General features: G+C 32.8%; 1 protein-coding gene across 1 annotated transcript; it reads right to left on the minus strand.

The window, feature by feature from the left end:
- Nucleotides 1-79: 79 nt before the first annotated feature.
- On the minus strand, nucleotides 80-11687 carry LOC134256613 (uncharacterized; the record flags this gene model as incomplete). Its single annotated transcript, XM_062739292.1, has 7 exons — nucleotides 80-148; nucleotides 2320-2465; nucleotides 4299-4468; nucleotides 6531-6608; nucleotides 10179-10244; nucleotides 11000-11108; nucleotides 11604-11687. Coding segments are annotated over 7 exons (722 nt in total), but the record flags the coding sequence as incomplete, so codon positions are not given.
- Between the last annotated feature and the right edge of the window lie 428 nt (nucleotides 11688-12115).

Here is a 12115-nt window from a genome sequence, read left to right on the forward strand (position 1 = left end):
TTGAAGAGGAATATCAAGGTTGAAGCTAAGTTTTTCATTAATTATAAACAATACAGACGTCTCTGTTGTCTTTATTTACCTGCTTGCATCCAACAACTGCAGCAAGTCAGTAAAAATAATCTGTACATTTTGAAAACTTGCTATTGCCCTGAAAAATAAAACAAAAAAAATTCTCTCACATAACGCAAAGTAGTAATTAGAATCAGTAATTAAAATCCTCAGAGGAGGAAATGAGCTTTTACTTTGTCAACAGTGTAATGTGTATGTCGACACTTATAAACTGATTAGGGAACTTAAACTGACATTTTCATTTAAATCAATAGTGAGACATCACATTTTTCCTCCTCCCTATACAGGAAAATATAAATTACTCAAGTAAGGAAGTAATTTTTTGAAAATTGGTTTGTTCATATATATAGCATTTCCCCTTGAAATTTGGACTAAGCAAAAAACCCTTGACAATTTAGGAAAACCTCGAGTGCAGTTGAAGGATATGACATGTGATAATAGTACTTGACTGGAAAAGACAAAATAAATGTCCATGATAAATCACCCTCTACAGGACTGGATAAAATCCATGTAGATGGGACGTACATATCTATTGTGCTCTGTGTTTATGTGAGGAATAAAACAGAATGTTGGCCTCCCTTTCTGAAGTAGAAAACCTGAGGACATCAGTAATACCTAATTTACAATCCAGATTGTCTAAAGTCCAAACAGGGATCAAAGATTTTCAGGCTGGGATCTCTAAGGTGCAGACAGAAATCAAAGAAACTGCACAGAAAAAGATCACAGAGATTCTAGAAAAACTTGACAAAGATGAACAAATACTGAAAGACATTGAAAAATCTGAAATGGATTCCGCTCATGCTTTACAGAATGAGATCTTACAGCATTTGGAAACTGCTCAAAGTTTAGTTAATAGTGAAGACAAAATGTCAGCAGAAGGCACCAATATCGATACTGAAGTACAACAGAAAATAGACAATTTAAAGAGTTTTCAGAATTCCATTCGTTCCAGTGAATCTATCTGCTGGTCAGAGGACAAAGAGTCAAGCATTAAAAGAGACCTTGGGATACTAGATAAACCTTTTCTCCAGGCTCAAGTGTCCATACCGCCACAGCCCATACCACAGCCAACTCTTGGGGATGTGGCAGTTCTCAAAAAACTACAGATCAGTTCATCCACCAACATGGATATCACTCAGGGTCAGGATGGGGTCATCTGGATCTCCATGAATAAATTCCAGGTGATACAGATAAATGAAGAAGGAGAAATCGGGGCCCAGTATTTCACCAGGACTGTCAATGACTGGATGGAAATCAACGAGATGCAGGGCCTAGTGATCAACAGAGCTGGACATTTACTGACCACAGATAAAAGCAGGAGAACTGTAAGTCAGTTCTCTCCACAGAAGAAAACTAACATGGATCTTATTCGATGTGGGGACTGGTCTCCAACAGGGGGAATTTGTTGTTCCTCTGACCATAAAATCTTTGTCAGCCTCTTGAACAACAAAAGAGGAAAAATCTGTGTTTACACTTCTTCTGGAGAACTGGAAAACAGCATAGAAAAAAGTTCTACTGGAAAACCTATATTTTCATACCCATGGTATATTGCAGTTAATGAAATTAAAAACATTTGTGTATCAGACAAAGCAAAAAAGTCTGTCCTAGTTGTCAGTCGGACTGGATTAGTTCAAGCAACATATCGTCCTACAAAAGGTACATTTGTTCCATATGGGATTGCCACCGACAAATTCAACCACATCCTAGTCGCAGATAGTGACAATAGTAAAATTCACATTCTGTCTGAGGCATGTGAAGTGCAGCTTCTCATTCAATGTAAGGATCTAGGCTTGTCCAAGCCAAGGTCATTGTGTGTGAAAAGTGAGGGGGAACTGTGGGTGGGGAATGGGGAAAAAGGGATCATTCAGCTACTACAGTATATTCAGTGATCAAAATAAATTATCATGAATAGGTTGCTGTTTAAGTGCATTAAATTTGAAAAAAAAAGAGCAGCAAATACTTTTTCTGGTTTTTTTTTTTTTTAAAGATTTCATTCCCTTATTGTTTCATGGCATTATCCTCTGTCAGTTCATTCATTTTCATTCAGTTTCAAGAAAAAAAAAGTCTTACTGGATCTGTTTTCAAATTTTGAATATAAAACTAGATCCTCAAATATACAGATTCTAAAAAAATACTTTCAATTTATATCCTTCATTAAGGTGTCATACAACAGGGTCTTCCAACTTCTATGGTTGTAAAGCACCGTTATAGACACTCAGAAGCATCACCAGCACTACACTTTGACATTACCTGTTTGAATTTAAGGCGGCTCGTAGTGGATCGACATAAACTTTCTTCACTGCCTGAAGAGTTCTGTTGTACTCCACCTCGCTACTAAGTATCTCCATGGCAATGGGCGTTCTCTTTTCTGGATGGTCATGGAATTGCTTAGCACTCTGAAAAATCAAACAAATCTTCAATGCACCAGAAATATGATAACAAAACAAGAGGCCCATGGGCCACATGCTCACCTGAGCACTAAGGGTAGGAAAAAGTAGAAAATGGCTTTTTACTGTAAAGTTTAAATCCAAAAGTAGTCCCATGACCAATCATGGATTTGCTATTTTTTAGAAAATGATTTTTAAAGAATTTTCCTATATATATCTTTAAAAACTTTGGTCGGCCATTTTGGCCACGCCCTACCCCTGGGGGTCATGATTTGAACAAACTTGAATCTACACTACCTGAGCATGCTTCTATATAAATATGATGAATTATGGCTTTGTCATTCTTGAGAAGAAGATGTTTAAAGAATTTTCCTATATATTTCTATGTAAAACTTTGGATGGCCATTTTGGCCCCACCCTACCCCCGGGGGGTCATGATTTGAACAAACTTGAATCTACAATACCTGAACATGATTACATATAAATATGATAAATTATGGCTTTGTCATTCTTGTGAAGAAGATTTTTAAGAATTTTCCTATATATTTCTATGTAAAACTTTGGTCGGCCATTTTGGCCCCGCCCTACCCCGGGGGGTCATGATTTGAACAAATTTGAAACTACACTACCTGAGCATGCTTCCATATATATATATATGATGAATTATGGCTTTGTCATTCTTGAGAAGAAGATTTTCAAAGAATTTTCTTATATATTTCTATGTAAAAATTTGGTCGGCCATTTTGGCCCCGCCCTACCCCAGGGGGTCATGATTTGAACAAACTTGAATCTACACTACCTGAACATGCTTCCATATAAATATGATGAATTGTGGCTTTGTCATTCTTGGGAAGAAGATTTTTAAAGAATTTTCCTATATATTTCTACGTAAAAGTTTGGTCGGCCATTTTGGCCACGCCCTACCCCGGGGGGTAATGATTTGAACAAACTTGAATCTACACTACCTGAACATGCTTCCATATAAATATGATGAATTATGGCTTTGTCATTCTTGACAAGAAGATTTTTTAAAGAAATTTCCTATATATTTCTATGTAAAAGTTTGGTCGGCCATTTTGGCCACGCCCTACCCCAGGGGGTCATGATTTGAACAAACTTGAATCTACACTACCTGAACATGCTTCCATATAAATATGATGAATTATGGCTTTGTCATTCTTGACAAGAAGATTTTTAAAGAAATTTCCTATATATTTCTATGTAAAACTTTGGTCGGCCATTTTGGCCCCGCCCTACCCCCGGGGGTCATGATTTGAAGAAATTTGAATCTACACTACCTGAGGATGTTTCCCCATAAGTTTCATCTTTCCTGGCACAGTGGTTCTTGAGAAGAAGACTTTTAAAATATGCCACTAAATTTTCATTAATTCCCAATTATCTCCCCTTGAATGAGGGCGTGGCCCCTCATTTGAACAAACTTGAATCTCCTTCACCCAATGATACTTTGTGGCAAGTTTGGTTGAAATTGGCCCAGCGGTTCTTGAGAAGAAGTCGAAAATGTGAAAAGTTTACGACGACGACGACAGACAATGGACAAATTTTGATCAGAAAAGCTCACTTGAGCCTTCGGCTCAGGTGAGCTGAAAACAAAGCACTCCTAAAATAATTCATATCTCCTGTAAAAGTTGACTATAGTCCGGGTCTAAAAATGAAAGTTTTTAAATAGTTGATTTTTAGTTAAATTTTCTACAAATAAAGTTTACTTCCCAGTGCTCCCAGTGCTTATTTACAATATTTAAAAAATATCCTTCAAACTTCCATATTTTCAATACCACTAGATGCCCATTTTACCAGTTTAATACCACTAGATGCCGATTTTACCAGTCGTTCATATTTGCCAGTGAGCCTCATGGAGCCGAACGTGACTCGTAAATTGTCCGCCTGTTGAACGAGCCGCTGATTTTTCTGTTGTCTTTGACGTCGGTTTTCTTCTTTTTCACTCTGTTCCATTTGTGCTTTCTCTGGCATGTCTGCTGGGGGTCTGACAGTCTCTGTAAATAAAACATAAGTTATCATATTCATGTGTTTAATAAAGATAACAAATATTAATGTTAAATTATGCAAGAAAAATGGACTTGAATTTTATTACAATCAAGCATGAAAATTAAAATCTGATGACCCAGAACTGTTCTTAAGATATTTGTTCACAGTTAAAGACAGATCATACACACTTTTTCTTTCAAAATCATGAAAATAACAAATGAGGTCATGTTTTACTGCATACTGGATATCAATTTTTCATGTAGTCATACAAAGCTTACAATTTCTTAATAATTTGTGAATTTGATACATGTACATGTATTTGCATTATTCACAACCAATACAGGTCCTAAAATACAGACATGTACCAATACCCACATTTAAATGTATCATATATCCTTCATATAGTTCAAGATATATGTAAATAAAAAATACATGTAAAACATTATAATGAGGCCACACCAATTTGTAACATAGTTCTTCGGATTTTCAAAAATAAAAAGAGAGGCGAGCGAGCGAAAATATTTTATTAATATTATTTTTTTAATTTCAATTTTCAAAATTATGAGGCGAGCGAATATAATTAATATAAGTGGCAAAAATTTCTAAGTTCTTCTATAGTACACAGGGGTGTGCAATTGAGGAAAAAATCAAGTACTTTCCCACAGGCTAGTGGCAGCTTTCAAGTTAATAGCCCCTAGTAAAAAGTTACTAACCCAAACAGAGGGGCAAAAATTAAAATAAATACTTATCTGGAGAAGAAATTAATTGCTGAAAAAGTCAGGGTACTGGGGTCATTCTTTTTTAAATTAAAGTTAAAAGTTCTCACTATCAATTACATATTAATGATGCATAAATTATTATGAAAAAAATTAAATTAATTTAAATGAATTATCTTCCCTTTTTCTTGATCATTGCACTAGATCATTTAGAATAAAATCAAATTCATTTTGTTTTCATCTTAAATCATTAAATACACTGGAAATATATTTTATGTGAGTCACAAAACACTTATCTTTCAGTTCATTGGAAAATCGTAAATAATTTAATGAGATATCTGCATGTATTTACCATAAATTGAGAAATAGAGGAAATTCGGATTAGGAAAAAACGATCGTTTTTGGAAGTAATTAAGTCAGATAGAAGTACAAAACAGATAAGATTATGGAGATTTATTGGCAATAGGAGCATGTTGTCTGGAAAATTTTAACTGGTTGGGAATTTTATAACAAACACAAGTGAAAATACCGATTGCTCTTGTCATTGCTGCATTGCTTGTGTAGTTATGTTTTTTACTAGCCCGACGGGCTACCTCCTTGCAGAAAACAACTAGCCCGATCCCTGGTTGTTTGGATATGCTAAATGCTCACCCCTGGTACATACAAACAGTTACACGGGCATCTTTCAAAACTTTACAGACTGCTACAAAGTACAAACAAACACTAAATCCCGCGCTTCTGTCATACAAATTTCCAAGTCTTTTCTGCGTTTTGTGTAAAAAGTCGAGAAAAAAATTTGTATTCAGATATTTTTGGACGCGCGCGCGAAATTTTTTTTTAATATTATAATTTGGATTTGTTAAAAATAGAAGCGGCGAATCCGACGAACTATATTAGAAATTGGTATGGCCTGATACACATTTAATTCCAAAATGGAGGGGACAGTAGTATTGGTTTTCTCCAGTATGCATATAAAACAGACAAGCAATTTAGTATGCAAGAAAAGCATAGAAAACAATATATTTGCTTTTTATCTGAATATAGTGAAAGGTGATAAAAGTAAAAGTTCCTTGATAGCTACTACATCAGTGCTTATAAGACTTATGTCAGTGTTTATATCTAACAAGCACATTTAAAAGGAAAAGTAATCTTTCACTGAAAAAAAGAAAGAAGAAGGGAGTCCCAACCCTTTTAAGATATGTTAAATGCAGTCCTATTTTCACCTTTAAATCAAGCAAAACTCTACAGAACTGAAAAGCAACTAAAATGTACTATCAAATGCTGAATACTGAGGAGAGTGAGTATAAAAGGATAAGAGTATAATCAGATTACTAAAGGTTTAGTGATGCTTTACCACTCAGACTCCTGTCTTTGACAATATCATCGTTTTCCTCATCCAACTGATGTGAAGAGTCGTCTAGTGGGGGTGGGTCTACAGTGTTAGGACAAATAGTTATATTATCAAGACATGTTAACGGCAATACTTAGAACACTCATTACTTGATAAGCTGCTTCACACAAGTATATAATATTTATTTAGATGAATTATGAAATACTGGCTTTTTATTTGCAGTTTGGTCTAATTCATAAGAATTCAATTGTGACATCTTCCGGAACTTTAAGACCACTTGCATTTGTGTTCCTATAAACTTGCCTCTTAAACCTTAAAATTTGGATCATCTAATGGAGAACTATAACTATGTTCTAAATATTTAATTAATAGTAAACACCTAAGCATAATATCACAAGTACACATGCTAGAATAAATGTAGTCATACTTTTTTTCCTATAGAATGATACACTGTAAACAAACATTTATTTGTAAAAAGAATTATTTGATATTCATCAATCTAAAAGGAGACAATCTTTATGACTTCACATAGATTAGATACCATTTATAATAAATGCTTTGATTAAACACTTGTGGAAATCTGCAAGGAATCCCTATGAAATTTACAGATATTTCCTGCATGCAAATAAAAGTTGGTTTACAGTACTAAATAATCTACTTCTGATTAAAATTGTAATCACAGGAAATAATGTATCTGCCTGAATAAACAGAATATGCTAAAATATTAGCAATGAAAAATAAAATGTGTTCACTCAGTTATTTACTTCTTACATTAACATAATATAGAACATTTACTATAATTCTTTTTAAACTTGCATACAGATCATATTCTGACAAGACAATCTTGAGTTAGAAGAGTAACAAATATCTATATAGTAAGCATGAAATATACAGCATATTAATTATATGTATACTGAATATATAGACTGAATAAGCATGAAATACATAATCAAGGAGGCATTGTAATGGTGTTGTTCTGGAAATTACCAAACATAGGGTAAGATAGCATATATCCTGTTTAATATAGGTTCCTTTTTCAACTCTAATCTCTTTAACATTTTAAAGAAGCAAATAGAAATCATTCACATAAATATCTATATCTTCTGAAGCCAATAGTAAGGAGGATTAAGTTCTTTGCTGCAAGGCTACTTTTAAGCTTATCTATAAATATATATACCGGGGTAGATGCATGGAATTTTTTCCTAAATTTCATTCATATTTTATTTTACTAGGTTAGGAAAGAGAAAAAGACAAAACTACAGCTTTTAAGTTTATCAACTTTTCCTCTGCTACTCTTTGGACATTTGATCAATACCATAACTTCAAACTTCTCTTCTAAGCTTTCAAGCCCTAGATAAAGCAGGGGGTGAGATGGAGCCCTAGACGGAGTGGGATGGTTATAAAGGAAGTAGGGATTTTAGGATGTAAAACCTTGTCAAGATTTAAATACTATCTGAAATATGAAGTATATGGTAAGAGTCCTGAAAATTTCCCCCATGAATGCATTTCTTAAAGCCTTAATAAGATTGATATACAGTGATTGGGAAGGCCAAAATGGTCGATGGGACTATGGCGCAACTGTCAACATTTTTGGTGGGCCATTTCGAAAATGAATGGGCCATCAATATAATCTGAAGGGCCATTTTAAGAAATAACAAAGTGACAAACAGATATGAAATACATGAGAAAACACGTTTTAATTAACCGAATCCGATTTTTAACACATGAAATGCAACAAATTTAAAGGAACTTGCTTAGAATATAACTGACCCGTATTTTGTGTTAAAATTACGACATTTTTGGAAAGGGAACAGCCCTACCATACAAATGAATGAAGTATTGTACCTCATGTAAGTGCTTCGTTTAACCGGAAGTACTTTTTGACAGGTTTCAACCAATGAGATTTGTTGTTTTAATTGACTGCATTTAAAACGAAAGTAAAACAAGAAAGAAAGTCATATGCAAAATATTTTCTAATATCGCTAAAAAAATGAATGCGCACCTTGGCGCCATGATTGATTGGTTTAATGCGCCATTTTTCACTTCAATGCGTCTATGGCGCGTGGCGCAAGCCCTTCCCAATCACTGGATATATACCAGGGATGGGGTAATTGAAAAAAGTAATTGTAATTGGCTGTAATTAATTACATTTTTTGAAGTAGTTGCAAGTAATTTGTAATTGAACATTTTTTCAATTACATGTAATTGTAATTTAATTAATTACACTGAATAAATACCATGTAATTTCAATTACTTTTTCAATTACATTCAATTACTTTATACATGTATGATACACATGTACACGTATTCAAATGATATACTGTCACCACTACCTCCCCATTTTACTGTGTTTTTATTGCAAAACATATCCTCAATCCTTCAATTTTACAGATTGAAGTTAATCTAGTTTCTTTCTATTTATTATATTTTTTTTTTCATGTTTATCTGAATTTTGCACCACCCTTCTTAGGTCTATTCAGCTATGAAATACACATTTATTATATCTTAATCTTAAGTTTGTTGCTTGGTCAATGCAGAATATGTGTGTCAAGAAAAAAGAAAAGGAATGTGTGTCATTAATTAAGTTCTCTCTTGTTGATAAGAGATAATTGTCCTCCAGATCACAGGTGTAAATTGCAATCAAAACAAATCAACTCCTCTCAAGAGGTATTCATTCCATGATTAATAAGACAAAGCCAATGCAGGGGGATAATTATTTCAATTTCAAATGCTTTGCTAGTTTGAGAAAAGAAACACCTTCAATTTGATAATTATTTTAATGTCTAAACAGAACTTTATGAATGAATTTTGTATCTGAAAAAGTTTTGTTCTGTACAAATATTATTTATGAAGTAAAAATGTTCTGCATAAATAGCAATATAAGGAGTTTTAGATTTACTTCAAAAGAAATATTTAATTTGAGGGGTTACAGTTGTGACATATTACACTCTATTGAAATATCCCCTGTTTAATCAAATATCATACCACATGCAGTTTGTGTACATGTAGGGTTTATGTGGAGAAAACTGCATCAAACTGATCTCAAGTAGTTCTTTACTGTTTTGTTAATAAAAGTTAAAATTTAAATCACAAATATACAAAATGGCTCTACCACATTATTTCTTGTATTTTTGTGCAGTCGAGATCTGCTTTATGAATGATCCCTCTTCTGTATATTCATTGACAAGGACTATAGGATTTTCCAAAAAATTTGAAATGTAATTTGTAATTTAATTAATTACTTTTGTAAAGTAATTGTAATTTAATTAATTACATGTCTTAGAAAGCCTGTAATTTAATTGTAATTTAATTGAAGAAAAAGTCAAAGTAATTGTAATTTAATTAATTACTTTTTAAAGTAATTGACCCCATCCCTGATATATACAGGATACTAAAGCAATGTAATTCTATATGAATATAAAGTATATATAAAACTCTTGACATCTAGTAATTGCTGCTGATCATGCAAAGCTATATGTAGATAATGATATACATGTAGGGGTCACATCAAAAGCTTTTTCATTTAAAACAGGTTATTATGATACATCTGATAATAATTAAATTCAACAACTTTGATATAAATTTATAAAACTGAAGTAGACTGCAGTTCAGACTTTTGATATGACCCCTGATGGACAATGACCTATTTACCAGAACTATCATGATCATGGTGTTGTGTGTAGTAATTTTCTATTTCTCGATCCTCTGGTTCAATGTCTGCATCAAGCAAGCAGAGAGAAAGTAAAATGACACAAAGCTGCATGAAATGACACTCACTTTTGATGTTATTTATAATATTAAAGAAACAAATTTGTCATGTAGTGTGAATTTTATGTTGTCATTAAATGATTTTTTTTTTACTTTATAAAATAATTCTTATGAAAGATCTACTTGTACTTCATCTATTTTCAACATGCAAATGGATGACAAACTTCTAAAAACAATGCTTCAAACTAATCTATGCACAATGCATAATACAAGTTCTATCATGATTTTTTATCACAGCTTATAAAAATGTTTTTAAAAAAGGATGATAGGCTTATAGGAAAAATAAAGCATGCACTGTTTAACTTGTAAGCATTACAAGGAAAAAGATCCCCCCCCCCATTTCCAATGTAGGATGTTAATTTTAGAAACTAATTGTAATGAAGGAAAGCTATATTATATTTTTTTCATTTTTTTTGTCACATATATGCATTTGTCTTTCTTCACTTTAAATGAATTTCTCCATAAACACAGTATCAGAAACCCAATCAAACTTCACCCCTTCAATTCCCTACTAGTAAATTCTAATGATGACTCATTTTGTATTTTATACATGACCTATGTTTATTATAGATAAAATATGTTACTTCACAAAGAATGAACATAACTGCACTGAAAGTATTACATTTAAAGGAATAAAAACTTTATTTCTCATGCTTTTACTACTTTTTCTTCATGTTAAAATTTGAGTGTGATAATTTTTTTACCTCCCCAGTCGGCCTTGACCTCTTCCTCCTGACCCTCAGTTTGACCGTGACCATTGATCCTGGTAACCTCTTCATCTTCATCCTCATAACGCTCAGCTGGTACAAGGGACTAAGACAAATTTAAAAAGACATTATTTTTATTATCCAACATCCATTGTGTTAGCTACCTTTGAGTCATAATTCAATTTCACAATTTTTCTCTATGTTGGGTCATTTTCATACTAACAATTATGATATAGCTGTTCAAAGTTCATGATTACTTTTTTTCACTTATAACAGAATAAGCAAATTCTGTTTCCCCTCTTTTAGGGTCTTATAAGTACATTTACAATTATCTTGTCACATGTAATGCACATGCATTAAATTAAAGCCATATGTTCTCACTCAAAGGTCAAAGTGTAATTTATCTTTAGTACACTGCAATGATCTCGTAAAAGGAAATATATGTGAAACAAAAAAAGTCCTACCTTTTCTCATTCAAAAGTTTTGACAAAAGGTAACTTTTCTTTTAAGCAAACTTACAGATTATTTAGATTTAACATCAGTATCCCTGCACTTTTGCAAAAGCAGGGAACAATGAGACTAACTATTTAAATCAATTTACCTTTTCTAATGAGCTAGTGAAGGCGAGATCATCAACACCAGCTTTCTCCAGCAGGTACTGTCCTAGAAACTCCAAGGAGTTCACCTGTAATTCCAACATAATATACACTTAATATTTTTATTAATCAACATTTATTCAAGTGCAAAAAGATTCAAAAATTTCTAAACAATCTTTAAACTGTGATTATTAATGGCCATGAACCATTTGATTTATTTTGTATTTGAGGAGAAAAGTTCAAATGTTGTGAAAATTTATTGTAGCAGACTGATTTCACACTCAAGAATCACAAATAAGAAATGCAAATGACATACTTGCCAACCTCCAGCATGTCAAAATCTGGCCATGACCAGATTTGGAAAGTAAAAAATCTGGTCATAACGCGTAACGACATTCACGACATATTTGCCATGATTAAATTTTATACAAAATTATATATACACAAAGTATTTGTGTATTGAGAAGTCTTTTATTGAAAAAGGCTTTAATTTACAATGACAAAAAATTCATACATA

This window comes from Saccostrea cucullata, unplaced genomic scaffold (assembly GCF_032062105.1).
Source record: "Saccostrea cucullata isolate Sc308-1 unplaced genomic scaffold, CSIRO_AGI_Scuc_v1 ctg18973, whole genome shotgun sequence".
In the NCBI taxonomy this organism is placed as follows: Eukaryota; Metazoa; Mollusca; class Bivalvia; order Ostreida; family Ostreidae; genus Saccostrea; species Saccostrea cuccullata.